General features: G+C 33.5%; 2 protein-coding genes and 1 long non-coding RNA gene across 6 annotated transcripts; 2 read left to right on the top strand and 1 right to left on the bottom strand.

Annotated features, from left to right (window-relative positions):
• Nucleotides 1-6,603: 6,603 nt before the first annotated feature.
• On the top strand, nt 6,604-18,471 carry LOC119638358. Of its 2 annotated transcripts, none has more exons than XR_005247426.1 (4): nt 6,604-6,761; nt 8,882-9,103; nt 9,172-9,360; nt 17,947-18,471. It is a non-coding gene; the product is annotated as an uncharacterized LOC119638358 (long non-coding RNA). The 2 variants fall into 2 exon arrangements; XR_005247427.1 differs by lacking the exon at nt 17,947-18,471 and adding an exon at nt 12,769-12,857.
• Nucleotides 7,120-17,468, bottom strand: LOC119638357 (transmembrane protein 216). 3 transcript variants are annotated; one of them, XM_038035102.1, is made up of 3 exons: nt 13,742-17,468; nt 12,786-13,665; nt 7,120-7,527 (listed from the first exon to the last, which is right to left on the bottom strand). In XM_038035102.1, exons 2-3 carry the CDS (start codon nt 13,000-13,002, stop codon nt 7,334-7,336), a joined length of 411 nt encoding a protein of 136 aa, XP_037891030.1. In that variant the 5' UTR covers nt 13,003-13,665; nt 13,742-17,468; the 3' UTR covers nt 7,120-7,333. The 3 variants fall into 3 exon arrangements, with proteins under 3 accessions (XP_037891030.1, XP_037891029.1, XP_037891031.1); XM_038035101.1 differs by having other exon boundaries at nt 13,756-17,468; XM_038035103.1 differs by having other exon boundaries at nt 15,109-17,468.
• Nucleotides 18,472-19,731: 1,260 nt separating the features above from the next.
• Nucleotides 19,732-20,925, top strand: LOC119638393 (protein downstream neighbor of son homolog). The gene has a single exon (XM_038035153.1). It carries the CDS (start codon nt 20,010-20,012, stop codon nt 20,643-20,645), a length of 636 nt encoding a protein of 211 aa, XP_037891081.1. The 5' UTR covers nt 19,732-20,009; the 3' UTR covers nt 20,646-20,925.
• The last annotated feature ends 2,097 nt before the right edge of the window (nt 20,926-23,022 follow it).

Below are 23,022 nucleotides of genomic sequence, written 5' to 3'. Positions count from 1 at the left end.
GAGAGAGAGAGAGAGAGAGAGAGAGAGAGAGAGAGAGAGAGAGAGAGGGAGAGAGAGAGAGAAAAATAGCCCGAGACGAGTGGAGAGAAATAGAGAGAAGAACGGAAGGAATTAAGAACTGGAGAGAATGAAATGTGATGAGCACAGTAAATAGACAAGAGGGAGATTGAGCACAGATATATATATATACATAAGAGAGAGATTGTTTTGCGATATGCAAAATCCGTCATCCCTCATTTTGCCGCGCACAAACTAACTGCTTCATGAACTATGTGATTTATCTTCGACCATAATAATTGAGTTAAATGATAATAGTTAAACGATAAAAATATATGATTATTTTGTCTAACTTATAAACAAACATATATATTTTTAATTATTTCACTGTATCGCTAGTTATAAAATGTATATTATTGCTAAATTCAGCCATTCACCATAAGACATTCCACACGCGCGTAAACGTATGTCACTCAAGTAAACATGAAAAGATGCTTAAACCTTATACTCAATCCATATATCACCATTTCTACAAACTTCGCTGTTTGGATGAGGATCGTTTGTGTTTGCTATAATAAGCACTTGTAGGTAGGCGTTTACTTTATGGGACAAAACAATGTCTTTCATAGAGATGGCGGTCGTATCAATAAGGAACCAACCATCTCTATAGGAATGGTAGATGGATGGTTTTAAAATAAATTGATTTATAGAAAATATAATCATTAATATTCAAGAAATATGTTCATTCCTGTGTAATAAAAATGGACAAAAATTCTTAGACATTTAAGTTCATACTAATATTTTTACCCATTTTGACTAAAATAGCACCTGCTAATATGTTCCCGTGTTATTACTAAATTAAGTGCCAGCCAGCAACACCAACTGGCATAGTACAAATAGCACGGCAAAGCTAGCCGTAGGAGAGACGATTATCGGCTTTAAGGCAGTAAGGCCCTAGCCAGCCATAACTTGAGACCTCTTATTTTTGCTCTTGTGGTTAGGAGCGCTAATAAAGTAGAATCGAGATTAGAGAGTCTTTATGGTTTATTCTTGCTACGACGGAGATGTCTGTTTGGTCTTTGCTCTTGGACTCACCGTCGACCGTACTGATTTAAGGCAGAGAGGAACAGTTTGCAATTCCCGCTTCGATGTTGATGCCTATTTGAGAGAGAGTAGGAGAACAAAGAGGGGCGATCGCATCGTACGGGAACATATCGATTATCAGTGAATCGTTTATAATATTTTTATTAATAAAAGTCGAGAAAAAGTTAAACGAGCAGGAGTTTTAAGAGCCGAAGCGGCCAGCAGTAAACAGGCGATACTTTCCACAACAAATTTGCTGTTAACGTGGACCCTGCCGCGTCTGGGATGAGTCGCACATTAGAGGTACTAACATACCACGTTACAGTTTATTAAAAAACAAACGGACGGCCAATGGCAAACTAAAGTCACTTTCAGAAAATAGCAAGCTGTAGAAATGTTAACCAAAGAGTGTAAAAATTTTTTAAAAACCTCTACGTGTGTAAGGATTAGCTACGAGATAGGCATTGCGTTTACTAATAATCGGTTAAATTTATCAATGATCCAGAGAGAGATGTCAAGCCAAAACTGCTAAACATAATCTCAACGAATTGTAGATAATGGTTTGCAGAAAGTCCAAAAGTAAGCAAAAAGAGAAGATTTTCGACTAGTAACGGAAAGGACAGTTTGAAAATATCCACATCTAAATGAAGCAAATCTTAAGACAATTCATAGCAAGAAAAACGGCGAAATCTTCATCAGAATCAAAACAAGTATCTTCTTTTTACTGATAACGTCTTGACTGCTTAAGGTCTAATCTGAACTTCTCAAAATAAGCCAACAGGCAGAAGTTTTAATCCTATTGATATTTTATTCTGTTAGTAAGCTAATGTTTAGCGATTTTCTTAAAAAAAGTGTAAGGAATGGAACTTTCCCTCGTTGGAGAAATTTACCTTTTAGTGAAATAATGCTAGTGTATAAGCGTCAACGGCTATTCCAGGCGATCTCACCTTCGTCATATATACCCTGCACGTGAATAAAAATCCTAATATCTCCTGATCTTATAATTCAATTTCCTTTTATTAATTAACTTATGTCACTAACTAAAATACTTCGTTCGAATAATAAAGAAAGGGATCTAACTGCCTATAAAGAACTTAGCGGCAAAAAATTAAAATTCAAATGTCTATACTTAACTTAATTTGAGCTATCATCAGCGGTCATCGGACGGAACGGACGGTCTTCTTTCAACATATCCTTACTTCGGCACCTATAGCGTGCGTTCCCAGCGGATGATGACGGATTTCGTTTCGGACAGATCGATCGGCAGTATGGTTGCGAGAAGGAAGAGGTTGTGGCATTTTTTTCTCCACTATGCCTCTGTTCGAAAACGAATTGTCGTTGCCAATTGGCTAATTGATCACATTCGAAATATGTCAGCTAACTTATGTTCTGATTGCGTTCCATTCTTACTTATAGTATACAGCGTCCCCCCTATTGTACAATAAACTGCTTATTAGAAAAGAAAATCAATGGAAAGTAAAATATGCTAACTGTTTTAAATAAATAGGAATAACTTATAACCACGTGTACCATTTCCACGGGGAACATTTTCATAAGAGAATATCATTCATTACGGACGAATCAATTGAAGTGAGAAACTGTAACATGTTCAGAGAACACAATGAATGAATTTACTTTTTCAATATTCGATACTAAATGAATTTAAGTGAAGTAACGTCAGCATAGCCAGCAGAAAGGACTCTAAGCGTATTTTAATTCCCGCCGACGTCCTAAACATTTGCCATAGCATTATTTCCGTCTTATAAGATTATTATTCAAAGCAAATACTTTCATTTAATTTCCACTGAATGAAATACTTAACGAAACCAATTTTGAATGCATTCGTAGAAATTAAGTTTTTTAAATTTGAAAATAAATTCTAAAAAATTAATACGTTTGCTATTTTTAGAATTGCGTAAACACTTTTTACAACTTTTTGTGCTATAAAAATGTTGTCAACATTTAGAATACAGTAAAACTGCATGGTATGCTGGAAGAGAATACTTATTTGGATAAGTATAGTCGAGACTAATACGAGCCTTCTTCATATGACGTGAGCTGCTAACAAACATATCTCATTCTCTCATTCTAGTATGAGAGTATGCTCGATAAGTGCTTCTATTTGTAGAACCTAGGTAGAGCATAGGTATAGCGTCAACTATCAACCTAAAATTTCCATTCGGCTTAGCTTTGTCCGTACGTCTGTCCGTCTTTTTACGCCAAATTTAAACCGTCTCCCTTCGCTAAGAATGTGTAACAATGAATTTGAAAGCCATGAGAAGCGATTGAAAATCAGATGAAGACACGGACAAGTGATCGTGGATAATTTTATTCAATGGAATCTAAGGATAGTTTTTCTACACAAAGCTTTAAGGCTGTAAAGGTGATTTTTAAGAGATAGACGGGAACAAGGTCTCAATTGCTCAAGCATATGATTGCGTTTTCGTCGATTACCATTGCGTAATGTAACTCCTTCCGTTATTTGATGTTGTATATCCTCGGCATAAAGCAACAATATGCCAGAAATATGAACCGATAGCTCTTAGTATTTACATCAAGGTAGCGGAGTCTATAACACAGCATTGCTTCCTTGAGACCTTTTTATTCCCATATCGTTCAGCCAACCTCTCTAATCACCTCATTTACATAGGTCTATAAATACTAGTTAGTCTGCCAACATAAAAAATGTCTCTGCAGATATGGTCATGAAGACAAATTGGACGCATTTCTTCTTTCCCTTTTTTTTTAGGAAGTAAACGCAGGCCCTCTCTCGTTAACATTAGATTCATCGACGTTATGTGTATAATATACCTACCTTTACCGAAATTCGTCAATTTGCGGCGTTAATTTTGTGAATCGTCACAGACACACAAATGAAAATAGCAAGCTTAAATTTAGCGCAAACATGCCGTAATCACATGGAAATATGTGGTGAAAAAATAAACGCGATCCGTTCACATACACCCGTTAATGTAGAAATATCTGAAACAACGTCGAAGAACACCGACAATTTCTCCAAAGTTTTCGTCCATAACTCGATCCCGTGAATTTATTTTTGAGAACTGATCAAGTATTTGCCACAATCACCAACATGGTCACTTTCAGTTTATTGGCGCGTCCATAATAATGATAAAATTTTTATTCCAATTTACTTACAATTTATTTCCAATTTATTCCAATTAAGAACGGAAGATATAAGTACAAATTTTGACTGAACATGCGTCATTTGAAGGTCATATTAACATTTAATGATAATATTATAACTTTTATAGTGTCTCCGATGTGCACTTCTAAGCGTTGCAAACATCTGCCATATTTGCCATTTTCAATAGCATTTGTCCCATCGTAAAATTTGCGGAATATAGATTGAAAACAACAAGAAAGGGAGACGGACAGCCGGACAGACAAGCATAGATCAATTTAAGAAGCGGTTCTGAATAGACTGGTATAATAAAAGGAGGGTCTATTTCAAGCCCTTCCGAGCGTTTCATACATCCGCACAGACTTAATATATAACCTAGTATGCTAGCGCGGACGGTGTAAAGTGTAACAAGTTACGCCACGCAAACCAGAAATAAAAACATGTTTTGTGGCTTATGAGCTCTTAAAAGACATACGCGTCTTCCATATTTACAAACTTGGCACTATGTATGGCATTCTTTGAATAGGTGATAGTGCTATCGCTAGAGTCCAGCTTAATTTGACTTTAAGCTTGAGACTAAATAATAATAGGGAAATTTATTACTTTTCTGATAATTGTTACAACCTAACCTGTATTACAGGATATATTAAGTTTATGGGGATGTACGTAACACTCAGAAGAGATTACGATAGTTTCATCTTTTATTATAAGGGAAGTGGTCCAAAAAAAAACGGTCTAATTCAAACCACTTTCAATAGGATTTGCCCTTAGGTCAAAGAATGTTGCTGTAACAAATTTCATTAAAATATATCAAGAATTGCCACCAACCACCAGGTTGAACATAAAAATACATGGATACTCATCGAACAACAAATTTGGTCCACATATATTGGAAATGGTGATCTACGGATTGAACACAGAAATACGTGGACGGACAAACAGGCTTAAATCAATTCAGAAACGGATTCTGGCTATAATACAAATATAGTAAAGATGGGTCAAGTTCTTCTGGATGTTGCACACTAATTAACAAACTTAATATATCCTGTATCACAAACGGTGTAGGGTATAAAAAGCCTATGTATAAATTTTGCCAAGTATGTAAATATGGGTTTTACAATCATATTTTGGGAAGTCATAAGACACTAAACAATTTTTTTTAGTTCAGGTTTGATGACTTAACTCTCTATACCTTACATCATTTGTCGTACAAGCTTATATTAAGTTTGTGTGGATGCATGCAATGCTCAGAACGACTTGATAGATCCAGCTTTTATTATACTGAACAAATCGCAGTCACTTTCTCCTAAGTTTGTCTGTCCGCCTGTCCATCTTGTTTCCCTGAGAACAGTCTACGGGTCGCAATTTTGATAAAGTTTGGTGCACCAAAGTGTTTTGATCCAACGGCGAGCGCTATTGTATATGTAATATAATACATCTCCGAAAGCGTTTCCTATGGACGGAAGGGAATGATACTTGTTTATGGTCTCGACTTAACAGTAAAAACAACACAAGGAGCAGGAAAGGCTCATAAAGTCGGCAAGTGTAAAACAAATTGCGGTAAGAACGCTAACGAAACCAAGTCGTTCTACTACTAAAGGTCCACCTCCTCTATCTCGTAAACAACAATTATTGATAGATAGATTGCTTTTTCCCCACATGCGTGCGAACCCCATCCCAGCTTTCCTAACAAATGTATTTTTAGTCAATTCAACAGCATGTCCGCACTTATTCAAGGCCTACCTCAGTTAACGGGTATCTAAGCTACCTAAGACTCTTGCCACAATTAGTACAACGTTGTTGCCTGCTATTCAGTGTAGTTAACAGTCAATAAATTTATGATAAAATATTAAGGCCATTTCGCATGTGTATAATTAGATGGTCATTACGTTTAGTAAACACTGGAAACAGTTCTGGTAAAAGGCTACAAAAAGCAAAAAAAAAAAAAAAAAAAAATGGCTCTTCTATTGCATGTAGATGCAATTAGTTTACCACCGCTTAGTTTATATTATTATCGTACTATTAATTAAATGTTTATTTATGGCTCCTGCTCTTTCTTTCATACCTTAATTTTTATTTTTTTTTTATTTTCTCTGTACGTCTACATTTTATTATAGATCGCTATTTTTAAATCTCATAAACACATATATACTAAGCAACAGCAACAACTACAACGAATATTGCGCTTACATATCTATAAATTTTCCGACATATTTATAAGTGAGAATGCATCAACCATATGTGTGGTCACAGTCATACAGATATTAACTAAAATCTGCAACAAGTAGAATATTATGCAAAAAAAAAAAAAAAAAAAAAATTTTTAATGTCTGCATAACTAACATTACATCTTGAAACATCTCACGATTGACTCTGTAAATAGAATCAGTTGATACTCGGTGCTTGACATATAAACATGAGCCTCATATCGATTCGAACATGAATCAAATAAGAAAACATCTATAGATGTAATTGTAAGAATGTTTTCCTTCCAAATGAGTGACAAACAAATGGATGGATGGATATATGTACATAATACGTAAGGATACGATTATACATTTCTATGAATTTATAAAAACTCACCTTATCCTTAAATTTATCCTCCCATATCCGTATACATAAACACATATACATATATACGTATATGTATGTAGTATGGAACGAGTGTAAACGAACCGCATTACTGTCGGATAAAATCACGCGTATATAAATATACATCGAATTTATATAAAAAAAAAAATAAAAATAAAAAAAATTAATTGTGATTTATAAGTGATTGCGTTGGTGTGTAACGATTGATTTGATTTATCAAAAATTTTTCAAAATACTTTTTATCATAAATAATTGCGACACTTGGTTACTATTATTAACTTTTCGTTTTGCATCCGATATCATTGCATAAAAAAATTTATATCTTTTTCGTCTTCTTCTTCTTGTTGTTGCTTTATGATTATAATCGAACTCTTTAAGGTTTACTTGGTAATTGCAGTTATTGTTGTTGTTTTTGTTGTTGTTGTTCTTGCTCTGAATATAATCGCTTATTAAATTATGATCTGATTGCGAATAATTATTATGATAGTAATGATAGTGATGTTGGCAGGCAATCAACTGCTAGGTATACGTAACCGGACGACACATCGTGCAAATGAATATACAGGCAAACACTAGTTCAGCACCTTGGAGGGCTATCATTAAGGCACTCATAAGAATTTCGAGTTTGAGAACGTAGGTTTGAAAACAACATAAATAAATAACAATAGCGAGACTGGGCAGTGTTAATATTACGGATGCTATCGCTTGCCAACCTAAAAAATGACAAAAAAAAAAAAAAATTAAAAAATTTATTAATTAGAGTAAGTTTTTTCAAAAATTTGCTTAAAACATATATATAAAATAAAACAAAAATGTGCATTTTTTTTTCAAGTTTCTGTCACGCAACGCTTCAAAGAATATTTAATAACTCATTTGATATCCATCACCAAAGGATGAGGGGAACGTTTGCAGAAATGCCTATAAGGAAGCCTCAGATCATCATCAAATTGAGAATCGTTTTAAGCATATCCGTCCGTACGTCTGGTTGTCTGTCCGTCTGTACAATATCTGCTATAATCATGCTGCTGGGCGCAAAAATGGAACTATCGAACTCAAATTTGCCAGAAACATTGGAAATTCGTGCATACTATCTTGTATTGAAAATAAATGAAATCGGTCTAAGGACACGCCTACGGTACTATGTAAGCTGACGTCGTCTCTATTTTTCGTAAAGATTAAAAAACTGATAAATGCGCAAAAATTTGAACGCATGTTCTATGGGCTATGCTTTACTAATTGTTGAAAAATTGAAAAACCTGACCACGCCTACACAATGTAATAGTGTATCAAAATTTAATTTTGTTTCCAATACTTTTATAACGCACAGACTCAAGTTTGCAAAACCCTCATAAACTATATATAAAATCTTGGGCAGTTTAAAATTTACAATGTATTCAAACATGTCCATCCGTTCATCTCTTTCTCTCTGTCGGTCTGCCCAACTGTGTAGTGTCTGTGATAAACATTCTCCCGTTAACGAAAATTAAGTGACTCAAACTTATGAAAGGTCAAGCCCACAACGCCCACAGGGTTATACGACAAATTTTTATTTTGAAAGTAGAAAAAATCAGCAGTGCCTCACTCCATATTATAGAGAATAAAAATGTAGTTTTTTTTAATTCTAGAAAAATGTGACCGTATATTCCATGAGCAAGTAGTAAGTAATAAGTAACAAGTAGCAAGTAGCAAGTTATAGTACCTTTACAAAACTGGAAAAAGCGGCCACACCTGCTTGAAATTCATTTTTATTTTCAAAACTTTTTTAACGCACAAAAGCATGGTTCGAAAACCTCAAGTTCTCGCCAACTTTCAAATTCGGAATACACCTTAGCATGTCAGTCTGCCTGTCTGCATAGTACATATGCCTTCTCCCGTTCGCAAAAATGAAGATATCGCTAACGTGCAAAAGAATTTCAAAATTACCCAAACTTCTCGAAAGGCACGCTTACGTAAAACCTATGAACACCTTTGCTTTACACCTAATAGGTTTTCACGTTTCTTGAAAAAATCAACCGTGCCCACTCAATATTATACAGTATGAAATTTAGTTCTTTCCTTTTTTTTTAGAATGACGTTGATGGGACCAGATGGATTCGATCGCGAACGAATATAATTTTCTTACTTGTTTTATTTAAATTTTGGAAGACATTCTCTAAACTAAAAACTTATACGAAAACAGCAAACGGTTTTTTGACGAATTCTGCGCATACCTCGGAAAGAGCTTTTAATGCGGCAGTCACAGAAGATACCGTGTAAAGTCTTATATAGAGACTTTAATAAGTATTCCAAGTAAGTTTGAAAAAATTTATATACCAAGTAAATCCTAAATATTATCATTATATTTCGTCTTTATTCAGTCTTTAAGCACAGAAAGGTGGGGGAGGATTGAGATATGTCAAATATTTTCTTCGAAATACGCATAAGGCGACATGATCGGCATATAGGTAGTGTTATTGTTTGTGCGTCTGCTTGTTAACCTACTGATCTCAAAATTTTCTTATTGCTGTCATCAGGTCAAAATCGAAATTCAACAAAATCAAATACAAGTAAGAATATTATAGTCGGGCAAGGACGACCTTTAAATACCTTACACTACATTATCTAACACAATTCTTATTTTTATTTTTTTGTAGAACACAAAAATTATATCTTGTTCCTATATAAAGGTATACTTTTCAAGGGGGTGCAAAACGCAGCCTAATGTAGTACAAGTTTAATCCTTACATAGGGCAGCATCCAAAAATAAGCGCAGGCGATGGTAGTGGGCTTCATTTTTATATGAAATCACTGTTAGGGATCAATTTTCATCGCCACATATTGAAACTTAGTCCTTTCTGCTCTACAAAGAATCAATTCTCGTGGAAATCATTATTAGGCCCAGATGATCCAAATTTGACACAATCATTTTTTTTATGTTAAATTATTATTATGATGTATCATCATGAAGCATTGAACATTATAACTTTTCGTCTAAACTGTATGATCTTCAATTTTCGTTATATGAGAGGGGTTCAAAAATTGACCCAGCCGGTCCAAAGTTTTCATACAAACTCAGAATGCTATAGTACTACTTCTTAGCCACTTTTGCAGAAATATTTTGAAAATTTCAACATTTTTCCATATAACGACTTTTTAGAATAGGACGTTATATGAGGATTATTCGAAAAAGTATTCCGATCCGAATCATTTTCAATGGCGTTCATTCCCTGTGCCAAAACGCGTCATCAAATTTCATTCCAATATATCGAAAATTGCGGTCTGTGGATTGAACAAACGAAGGCAAGACGGACGGATGGGCAGACAGACAAACTTAGCTTGAATCAGGAAAGTCATTGCAAATCAATCAGTATAATAAAGGGTGAGCCTTTTCTAAGCCCATCTGGATATTGCGTACATCCGCAGTAACTTAACACTATAACTACCGAAATTTTGCTCATACTCGTCTCTACCAAAAAGGTCCACTTTGAGCGCTTATTTTTGCCGACTTGCTACAGTCGTAAAAATGGAGATGGTGTGCACAAACATTAAAAATCCAATGTCAGAAAAAGTGATCGTGAGCTGCCTAAGTGCACGCCCACCATTAACGATGAAAAAGGGATAATATTTTCATGTTTTCGTCTATAACTTTCGGTCGTGTAAAGATATTTCAGAAAACCGGCTACCTTCATCTTTGATCCAAAAAGTGTCTCGACCCTAACCCGCCCACAATTAACGATAAAATTTTCATTTTCAATTTATTTGCTCTTGAATGGTCAAAATGCTAATGTATGTTAGAGTAAATGGGAAACAAAGTGGAATTAAAATTTAATCGCCAATTGTGACCATACTAATAAAGCGATCGGCACTTTTGTTAGATTGATGAAGAAGATGATCCTGATGAGCATTCTGCTCAGATTTTTAAGAAATATCTTTACCGGGTCGATAGTTACGGAAAAGAAGTTGAAAAAATATAGGCGCTTTTCCAAGGTTATTCCCGTTTGTTTCACATTCCGGACGAGTACAAGAACATACGACGCTGAAGCTTTGATTCCGGCTACGAATGCCTATGCCAAATTTCAAGTTCCTATTTTCGTTTTTACGATTGTGGCAAGTTGACAAAAATATGGGATCAAAATGATCCCTTCTGATAGAAATAGGCATATGCCGTCAGCATCGAAAGCTAGACCAGCTAGGGAAAATTGATTATAGGCATGTAAAGATGTTTTCATATAAATAAAGGTGCCCACAAAATTTTGGAATGTTACATGCTTTATGACCATTTTCTTGAAGATCAAACATTAAAAGGATTAAAATGACATACGCGGTAGTTCTAGTGATATGCTATCCTAGTACCACAGGTGGTGTACGTTGTAAAAGCTTTTGAAAAATTCTTTTACAATTTTCAAAAAAGCTGTAAATGTGTGCAAATTTTTTTACAATCGGATCGAATGTCAACTGAGTTATCTGCATGATGATTATTCATCGCGGTTGTCGAAAAACGTGGATCTCTTCCGATCAAAACGAGACATCTCTCTTAATAAGGTACTGCAGAAAATGAATTCATGTAAATTATTCAAAATTACAGGTAATGTTTGTACATATGTATTCCGAGAATCGAAAGCGAATGAATGAATATATGGGGAATTTTTTTTGAAGAAATCATTACTCTTTCGAAATATTTGTTAGTAATGAGTTTTGTGAAACAAGTGAAAGCATGACAGTCGGATAGAGCTAATCTTTAAATATACTACAGCACCTTGCCAAACAAACTTCTTCAGTTATTTTCCCAATAAAGATTAAAGAGTGTGTATTGCTTCCATTCAAAATCATATTTTTCTTAGGAGGTCTTACGGTACTCAAAACGTGGATTAACTTGTTCCAATATTTCGCAAAATTAATTTGCCTCCGAAAGTTTTTAATCTTCTTCACATATTTTTATCATGAAGTATTAATAATTACGATTTACTTTTTGTGAGATGCCTTTTATGCGACAGGATATACAAAATCCCAACAAAGTTCGCCCTTGGGCGAAGATGCATATCACATTTCTTCAAAAATCCCGGACGAATAGGCAGATACACGAACCTAACTCCATTTTGGAAAATGTTTCCGATGAAATGATTCTAAATCAGAAAGTTCTTCTGAATCAGTAAAAAGGTTCTGAATAAAACGATGGGTCTGTCTTAAGTCCTTCTGTAGCTTACATACATCCTCGCAAACTTACCGTACACTACAAGTACTGTGAAATGACAATGACTGCTTTCAAAAATATTTTCCATAATTATTTCTGCATTTCCTTAAACTAGACGATGGAATTTCTAATGACAATCTCAGTATCAAAATAACGCGGAAGTTCTAGGAAAGTTTAGTTCACAGACGCATTCGATAGATTTATTTTTGCGGCCAGGAGAATGTTCACAACAGACTTATACAGACGGACATGCTTAAATCGATGCTGATCACGAACTTGCTTAATGGGGTCTCGGAAGATTTAAAAATGGACCTAAGCAATAGCACTTACTTCCTGTAATTGAAATTTGAAGTCGATAGGTTTATGTATTACACAAGCGAACAGACGGACAGACGAACATGCTTAAATCGATTCAGAATTTGATGCTCATCTCGAATATATAGGCTTAGTGGGGTCTCGGAAACTTTCTTCTAGGCGTTGCAATCGTTTTGATAATCATTCGGTGATGAGTATAAAAATGATTTGACTTATGATGTCTCTGTGATGTTGCTCAGAATACGGTTGATAAACCTGTAGTAATAAAAATTACCCATACGTCTGGTGTACGAGAGTTATAATTAACTTTATATCCCCACACAGACACATATGTATACACACACACATATATATATATATATATATATATATATATATATATATATATATATTTCATGTTTTTCCGATTTTTACTACAATTTTAAGCATTTGCATTTATTAATTAATTAATTAATTAAAATTGAAATAGAGCTGAATAATGCTTACCACGATCACTTAGACTGCTTTGACGACCTAATATGTTGCGTATTGTCTCCACAATGCACATGGCTAATAGTATGCAGGCCTCTCGAGTTAATACATTCTCTTCGTATGGCAAATAGATGGGCTTGAGGACACTTATGCATATCTTAAAGGACGCATACAAACCGAAATAAAATGAATTCAAATACATGAGAATCTCATACATGAGACTCGCATTCATTTTACGAGGCAAAGTGTCACCGGCTATGTTGCTGAATGTTGGATTTTTGATCGCTTAAACTTTAAAGGTGGTTATGGGATCTGGTGGTGTCGGTTATGGTGTTGCTGGTGGTGGTGGTGGTGGAGGTGCTGGTCGTATTCGCGTGGCGTTTCGAATGATACAATGTTAACTTTTAACGGACTTTTGCACTCTATTTGTTTTATATGCGGTTGCTACATTTCTTCTTAAGGCAACTTGATGGAGGCTTAGTGGAGGACGGCACTTAAGCGCTAAAGTGTACACAATATATGTAATATGTAATACTTTTTTGTTTTTACGCTTATATGAAATTTGCAGTTAACTGGCTAATACAATAATTATCTTTCAGGGGATATTTGAACACGCCTCCTCTTTTCTTCTTTTTGTATAATTATTTAAATGTTGATATTTCTGCTGATATATTCCATATAAAATAGCTTATAGCACAAAATGGCGCTTAAATTATAAAGCGTCATCGACAATCTCACATATATACATATACAAATGTATATATGAGTTGGGTCTGCTCCTTTATCTTTAGGTGACAAAAGTATTCCACATGTGTGTTGCAAGAAAGAATTTTTTTTCCTTTATATGATGATATTTTATTTTATCGTTTGCGTAAACGCAAACATAACCGAGTTGCTGCAAATGTAAAGAGCAATATTATTAATGAAAAAAAAAAAAAAAAAAAAAAAAAAAAAAAAAAATTTATAATCACTCGAGAGTTATTACTTAACGTTGTTCTTTAAACCCTCAGGGAATACTTTTCTTTGTTGTTTGGTTGGTTGGTTGGTTCGTTGGTTTGTTGATTTGTGTGTGCGAGTGTGCGTGTAATATTTAATTTTTTCAAAAATGAAAACTTTAAATAATTTTCTTTTTTTTTCTTTTCCTTTTTTTTGGTTCCTTTTTTTGGTTTTACTACATTTCACGTAATATGCTCTTAAAAGAATTCTCGCAGGTTTTTCCGTTTCTTCGTAATTCTTAAAATTCATATCATTTTTCTTTCTTGTTACGCACCACACACTCCAGCCTACGTACATGTGTGTATGTTTTCTTGTATACGAATTTTCATAATTTTCTTTTATGCTGTCTTTTTTTTTGCTTTTTTGTTTTTTAAGATTTTCTTTTCAACGATATTTTCCATTCTATTGTAGTTTTGTGTCAAAAAAGAACACAAAAAAAAAAAAACAAAAACAAATTTTGAACACCAGAAATGTTTTAATTAATAATTTTACGCTGCTTCTCAACTAACTACTGTGGCTCAAGTAATAATAATCGGGAGCTAAAAACTTTCGCATTTCGAAGGAACGGAAAAGAACAAAAAGAAAAAGCAAAAAACTTTTGTATTACTTTAGTCCAAGTGTCTGCCTATATGAAAACAAATTCATTTTTCCATACACTCTGTGCTAATATGTCTTCATTATTTTTATTTTTGTTTTGTTAAATTCACTTGATTTTTATTTCTATTTTAGAGCTGGAAAACGTTTCGTGCTGTTTTCATTTTCGTTTCCATTTTCTTCATACAAAGTTTACTCTAAACTCTACTACATGTGTATGTTTATTGTATTCAAAAACGACATAATATAGTTGGTGCTGCTTCTGCTTCTCTTGTTTTTGTTGTTGTTATCTTTTTTTTTATTGTTGTTGTTATTTTTGCTGATTATTTTATTCTGTTGTTGTTATTATTGTTGCTATTGTTGGTGTTGCTGGATGTGTTATTGCTTCTAAGTAATATGCTTTCTATACATTTTCAATTTAGTTTCTTCTATTGTACATTGTTCGTTCGTCGTTATTAATCAATTTCAAATGAAAATTCTTCTTCGTTTTTCTCTTCTCTCCTATCGTTTCCACGTATACATCGCGCACAGTACAAGTATTCGCTCATTCATGTTTATAGTGTTCATCGTTTATATCGTGTTATACCGACACAATCATTTCACCATATTAAAGCACATCACACACCGAACCGCACCGCACCGCACCACACCGCACACACAGCAATAAAATTATCATCAACGGTTTGGCTAATACTTGTAAAAATGAAATCCTTGAGTTGAAATGAAAATTGATTTCTCTCACTAATACCGTACAATTGAAGATTTAGCAGTTTTTCTCCATTTTTTTTTTTTTTTTTTAAATCATTTCGGTTAAATTTCTTTTCCATTTTTATTGCCTTTGATGTTTTTATTAATGTTCTACAGCTTGTTTGATGTTAACGAAAAGGATCAAAAAAAGAAAAACAAAAAAAAAAAAAACGTCATCATTTTCATTTTTATTCGAACTTGTCCTTTAATAGGTGAGAACATATGTGAATTCAGTTGTTTTGTTAATCAATGTGTGTGTTTGGGTATATGTGTGTGTGTGTATGTGTGTGTGTATGTGAGTTCCTGTATTATACATATATTGTCACATATGTTACTCTCTTCACGTCACTGTTTCCAATCGCTTCAGTGCTGTTCAAACTTTTAATTGGTTCGATTCAAATTTTAAATTTTAGATTGCCAAGATTACCGAACAGATATTTATTTTGTCAATTAAGAGGAGAAGTAAAGAGTTTATTGTACGACCAAAAAATTTATTGTACAACCAGAAAATTTATTGTAAAACTCAATTGTGTCATACATTAGCGGTCAACTGTCAACTGCCATAAGATTAAAGACGACGTTTTAGAAAATATAGCTTGATATATATCTTCGGTAACCGTTCATTGGTTCGGCCGAAATTTGGTATACCGAACAGAACGACAAGTACGCGTCCATAAGTGTCAAACGATATTATTTTCTTCAATTTTTTTAATACGATAATTAATTTTCACATCGATGGGCTAATAGCTCCTTCAACGTAACAAGCAATATGCCCGATTATATCTTTATTGCAGAATGTGGTAACCGTAAGCTTTGTGTACGTCATTTTGTAACATGGGCATTCATTGGCCGCCTTGCAAGCTGCAGTGGTTCGTAGTCGACTCAAATTTCGCTGAAGATGAGCAAATTACTTAGTAAATCATGCTAATCGGTGCAATAATCCCTACACATTCCTCCCTTACTCATCAGAAAGAACTTGAGTTCCAAGTCTGCATTGATTCGTAAGAGAGTCAAATCCCATCGGCAGTTAACAAATGCATATAGCTGAAAGTTAGCTGTTGCTTTTGTACGCAACTGTTTGCCATAAACGATAGCTAACGGAAAGTTACATTTTTCATATGTGATTATTACCCTTATATACGATATTTGATTACGAAATAGAACAAGGGTTGTACGTGCTTCATGGTAACTTTTTATACGAATTAGCAGCACTTACATAGCTTGAATGGACTAAATACACGTTAAACCTTGTACGCAGGCTATGTGTTTCCAATTGTAGGGAAAGTATTGGTAAAATTTAGATGGTTTTCCAAAAAAAGAAAAAAATTTTGAAATTATACGCAATATATTGAGGGCATAAGTGGATTCACGTGCGATATGATAGCAAAAAACGATACGATTGTATTTCGGTTTGATGATAATCGATTGTTTTCGTATTAAATTGGGTTTCCCGTTTGTTGTATTTATAACGTTGCATGTGCGTATAAAATAATACAAAAAAGAGGAAGAATAGTAATATAAATAGACAAATCATATACAAAATTTGAAGATTAAAATAAGTACAAAAAATAAAATCTATTAAACAAGAATATAAAAAAAAAGTTCAATAAAATATATCAGATCTTTTCTTAACAGCTAGCATGATTTCTATAATCCCCAAAAAAATTTGCCTGTATATGCACTTACCAAACTGGCCCTAAACATCACGTTGTCAGGATACTTTTTAAACAGTTTCTAATATATATCCAGTTTTTATCGTTCCCGCAAATTTTTTCTTTATTTCCATATTCATTTCTTTTTTTGTATTTTATGGCCTCAACACCTAAGAGCACAGAAAGTAATTATTTGATTTTGTTATTAAGTAGTTTTTCTATATCAATTAATATTAAAACGATATTTCACTTTATTTTCTCTGTGAACAGGAGCTTCGATAGCTCTTTTGCTTTCGAGCTAAAATACTCGCATGACATTTTACATTCGATACAAGCGAGCATTCATACGCTAACGAATAGCGTCAACCGAAATTTTCCTAATAGCTCGCAAGCTATTTTATTTTCTAGCTAAATTACTCGCATGAAAATTTACGTTCAATAAAAAGTAAACATTCATAAGCTATCGAATATCATCGATCGAATTCTTCCGTTTAAACATGAACCTGCAAGCTATTTTGCTTTCGAATTAAAATACTCGCATGACATTTTCGTCAACCAAAATCTTCCTTTTAAACATGAGCAAACTATTTTGTTTTCGAGCTATAATACTCGCATGATATTTTATGTTCGTTATCAAGCGAATACTCATACGTTATCGAAAACCATCAATCGAATTCATCTTAACGAGTGATCTCTAACGGAAATCAATAGCCCAAAATGCAAGATCCGTATCGAATTTTTTCGAAAAACCGTAAGCCGATCCTATATTTTGAAAAAAAAAGGTTTAAGGTTATCGTTTTTCAATAATTATGGATGTAAGACTTTAACCAAATATTTAACTTAAGAGGACAGTTATGCTAAAGATTTTCAAAATTGAGCGAACTATTAAAATTATAATAATGGATATAATCACGCATGGAAAATTTAGCTTTCGCTTTTGTTTTCAGTTATTTAGCAAAAACGCACACAATGACTATTAGGAATTACGATCAAATATCGGAATTTACTCATGTATTGATTTTTCATTTTAGTAAATATACGCAATAACACTTGTGTTTTAATCGAAGAGATTGACCACAAAGTATATTTGCTTCTAGTACTTTAGTACCTTTCTAGTACTTTATGTGTATGAAGAGAATAATAGGTAGAAATCTTCCCATTTTTGTTTCCTCTCCTTATTCGTTTAGGTTGCAAACGATGCACAGACATCTGAAGTGTTGGATGCATTAGAATGCTGTGGAAAACCGAAAAAATATTAATTGCTTTCCACAAAGAAACTGGAAATCGGACAAATAACAATACAAAGTGTGTTAAAATCACATCAGATTTAAATGAAAGCTTATTACAATCGAACAAGGCCACAAATATGTTATCTCGAAAATTTAGCCAGTATGTCCTGGAGACAATATTCGAAAACATAAGAAGGCACTGCGGAGCTCATGAAGATTTCCTGAGATTATGTAGTAAAAATCAAATACAACTAATTTTATGATAAAAGCTTCTACGCTGAGTGAAATCGAAGGCATATTAAATTAATCTAAATAATAAGTTTGTAGTTAAATTAACATTTAACTTGCATTTAGAAAATATTAATTATTCAATTACCTTGAGAAAATCTCCAATTAAAGAAGTATAAAGTTCAAGTAAAAGATTAGAAAAATTATTTTCATTTTATATTAAATAAATGCATATAAAAATAAAATTTATATATATAAATGAATGATTGAATGATTGCTTTTGCTTTGAATTTCACATAAAGCATTAGTTTCTAATGCTACAGCTAATCACCAAAGCAATACTGTCTAAAAATTTCTTAAATTCCCACAAATACCATCTACAAACCTCTTAAATCCACACTATACCGTCTACAAACCTCTTAAATCCACACAAATACCGTCTACAAATCGTATCAGCATATCAAGCATTCCAGATTGCAAACAGCTAACACTTAGAAACGGCTCACTCGCCTGCGTTACAAGAACGTTTCAGAAGTGAAAATAAATAAACAATTAACATATGGCTTGAGAAATAAAAGTAAAGAAACTAACGTAAATCTAAACAATCAATATAAGAAGGGTAAGAATAAGAAAAACAGTGTACAAAAATGTATGCATTTGATTGTGTAGCGAAATAAAATAATAGAAAAAAAAATAATGCGATGATTTTAACTGACATTATTGAACAGCGCAAAATAAGAGTAAAACGACAATGTATTGAGCAAGAGCCCCTGAAAAATCATCATACTTTCTGTTAAACGAGAAGAAGTAACAGAAAAAACATAATATTTTCTGTTAAATGAAAAGAAGTAGCAGAAAGAACAAAATACTTATCGTTAATGAGAATAAGTGGTGGGAAAAAACGTAATACTTTCTGTTAAATGAGAAGAAGTGGTGGGAAAAAATCGTAGCAACTGGATATGCTTTTACTTTTGTATCGCAATGAACTTACTTTGATAATCACAATGAAGCCCACTTTTCTGATTGATGTCATAGTTTAATATCTTTTCCAGTGTTAAGTTCGAAATAGGTATTCTTTTCCAGTATTAAGTTCAAAATAAGCGAAATTGGTATTCTTTTCCAGTATTAAGTTCGAAATAAATGTTTAGCTGGCGTGTTAGTACTTTAAGCCAAAAAATATGCTAAGAAATTCTTTATTTTGCAAACGATGCCTTTGTGCCTTTCACAACTTGAGAGAGTAAGTAAATGAGCGAACTTCGAATTTCACAACTTGAGAGAGTAAGTAAATTAGCGAACTTCGAATTTCACAACTTGAGAGAGTGACCACTTGTTAGAATGTAAATATTGGCAATATTTATTCTCCTTTCTCCGCATCACCTAACGTACATAAAAATACATGTGCACAAAAATAAATACGAAATTTTTAATGATGATGAAATGGAAACTTACACGCTATAACGGGTGCGCAAAAACCAAAAAAAAAACAAAGGAAGAAATCCCAAGAAATCCCTAAATATCCTAAGCGGAATGCAATCGTATCGTCAACATGTGAATAAAGCTCAGGGACGAGATGACAATTTGAAAGATAAGAAGTGCGGAAAGATCTTAACTTCTGCATATTCGCCGTTGAAAAAGTTGAGAACCGGAACGCGGCACATACATTCTTATATGATAGCCATCAATCGCATGGAATTACGCCTCGTTCGTTTCCAACAAGATTAATTTGTAATTGTCTCTGGTGCTTTTGAAGAATAAAGTCATCTAAAAGATTAACTTAAAATTGGTCCTGATCAATGAAAATTCGTTCTAACGGTTTGCGTCAATCTTTACGACAAGAAGGTATCGAATTTTCATTGCCTTTGAAGTTGGACAAAACGTGTAGCCAGCTAAAACCAGATAGTAGTGACTCTGCGCAGTTAGAAGAAAGTCGCTATAGTGCGAATAGTGAAGAAAAGGAGAAAGAGTGGCTTGAAAGCTTAGAAGTAGATGTGATAGAAATTCGGAAAATTCAGTCAACGCACGAACGCAAAATGAGAGCTCAAGAAATGTCTGAAGAGTTCAGTGACAATTCTCTGATGCTTATCGAACGTGCGGAATGTCAAGGATTCTTTAGTTTTCTGTTAAATGCTAAAAGCACAATAGGCACGGTAGGTCGCCGGGCGGGCGTCCCACCTTCTTTATTAGCCCCAATAGGGTTTCCCAAAGCCACAAAGCAACATTTGAATACGCGATCATCCAAAGTGCGTATGGATGGCATAGATTATTATAATATAGAAGTAAAAGGTGTAACCCTGACCTCGTTTTTACCTTACATTTGTCAACTTTTAGGGGAAACGAAGGAGCGTTCCAATACAATTTTGGCCTCCAGTTCTGAAGTTCGCGGAGTTCTTTCAACAATAATTGAAAGCATATATCTACAACGGCTATGAAAAAATCCAAAATATTTTGCTGTGAATTCAGAAACTTTCGATTTGTTATGTGTACTTCTTGGAAAGTCGATCCCTAAACCGTCAATTTCAATTTAATGTAGACTTTTTCTTCTCTAAGAACACGAACATACCGAAATACTCATGTGTGGTACTGATAGAATGCAGTGCCTGTCCGTTTCATACAATATAATTTGTGCACAAGATCCTTTATGAAACAAAAAAGTAAAATATTGTGGAAAAATTTAACAACTGATTTATGTATTTATACGTGAAATACGATTAAAATAAATGAGCAACCGAATTCAATTAATTCTTGGAAATAAATCGCATGCTACATATTATTAAAAACTATTACAAAAGCAAGGTAAAAAAAAATAAATGCGAAAAAAGCATGTATACGCCTATCAAAACCTTATATCCATAGCCGGTACAGATCCTAGTTGCGAGTGTAGCCTTGAGCCGTTGCAAATGTGCAGAAACTTGGCAACTGATAATAGTGAAAAAATGTAGTTCAATTTTCGAATCATAAGAAAATGTTCAGACGAGAAGTGCACTTAGGTACAACAGAGGCAAAACGTGCGATTTAAGAATTTTTAGATAGAATTTCATGAATACGAATATTGAGATTAAATTATAGGTATCGTTTCAAGATTTCATAATTATATTTACATTGGCTGAGTTTTGTGAAAATAAATTTCGTAGAAGAATGGATTGAAACGTTGAAGTTTATCTCACAAAGCAATGTTGGCGAATCGTTACTACATATCTATTAGTTTAGCTAAAAACGAAACATCAAGGTTAAATCTACATTTTTCAAATGGCTAATTAGGCTAATAAAGGTTATCTGTTTTCATAAGGAGGCTAAGGGACAAGCAGGCCGTAATCCAAGCTCGTTAGATTAAAAAGTAGATTTTCCTTTGGAATGTCACACTTTCCGACATATATGAACGAAAGAGAAGTGTTAGCGATTTTAATAACTTATGGAACTCTCTTCATTTCGTCATCAGTACAATAAATCGCAAAGATTTAAATCTGGATGATTATTTACTTCAATTACAAAGGTAAGTCTTTACTGAAATAATTAAGATTTTATAGTATATCCTCTTTAGACGCTAGTATACAAGTTGCACTTTCAGATGCTTGATTGACTGCAATCGCCAAAGTGATGGGGGCACCTTGACAACTCAGTATAGAGGCAACTGTTTACCACCAAACTGGATTTTCCGAAAACCAATGATGGATGTGAACTATATTTAAGTGAATCTAAAAAGTGATGTAAAGTTTTCATATATAGCTGTTATTTTTATAAATTTTTATCATCAATTCAGTTCATTATATATGTAATTCAAATAAAACAAATCTAATTTTTCAATAATTTAATCCATATATCTTAATACAATCAGAAAATACATTTAATCCAATCAAATAGAATCGCGCTCATAAAAATCTTTTCTCTGTTTGTGTTCATTATTATTTATTTTATGAAATTTTGATATTCCAAAAATTGTTTCGTTAATCTTTGCCTCTATAATGTAAGAAAATTTTATGGTGATAAAACCGAAGAGTTTTATGTGTTTTTATTAATGGTTCCATAATTTGAAAGCTATTTTTAAAAATAATGTACTATAATGAAATATATATGATATAAAAAAGGATGGCTCTGGTTTCGGTTGTGAAAGTTGAAACACTCTCGTGAAGTATCTGATTAAGAATAATCTGTCCCGAAGCTTCTACCACGGTACAAGCAGGTGACAGACCGAAGGATTTTGAACCATCTTTGTATAAAAGATTCCAACCTTTACTCTCCAGTACTTGGGTTTTTTCAGCAATTAGATTCCCGAAGACGATTGTCTTCTCTCTTGTACATAGACGGCGAACTGTCAAAAGGGCAGTCTTTTAAAATTGCGGAAAATATTTAAGCGACTGTTCAATTCCTTTGCGACATACAAACAGTAGTCATATGCGGATGGTGACTAACGATTTATCTTGACAATAGTAATCTTCTTCACATCTTCAGCGAGAATAGATTTGGCTGAATTAAGAAACGTGGGGACGATTGTAGTTTTTAATTCATAAAGTATACTTTCTAAAGCTGAGAGATCAGTTTCAATTATAATATTGTTGATGGCCTGCGTCCGAAAAGTATAGCAACTTGCTGTAAGAGTTTGATGGTAGATCGGTTTAAGGAGATTGATATTAGATTTGCAGCTATTATTATATATAAATTTGAAGCAATGTTCCATGTCCAAACGAAAATCTATATAATTTTTCCTATTTGTAAGCATCAATGTATTTAGAAAGTAACGGATAAACCCTTTGTATCACACACAGTTTTAATTAATCGGTTTTTTTTTTTTTTAATTATTTAAGTTCATTT

Source organism: Glossina fuscipes, unplaced genomic scaffold (assembly GCF_014805625.2).
Source record: "Glossina fuscipes isolate IAEA_lab_2018 unplaced genomic scaffold, Yale_Gfus_2 88, whole genome shotgun sequence".
In the NCBI taxonomy this organism is placed as follows: domain Eukaryota; kingdom Metazoa; phylum Arthropoda; class Insecta; order Diptera; family Glossinidae; genus Glossina; species Glossina fuscipes.
This window is presented reverse-complemented; position numbering and strand designations above follow the sequence as displayed.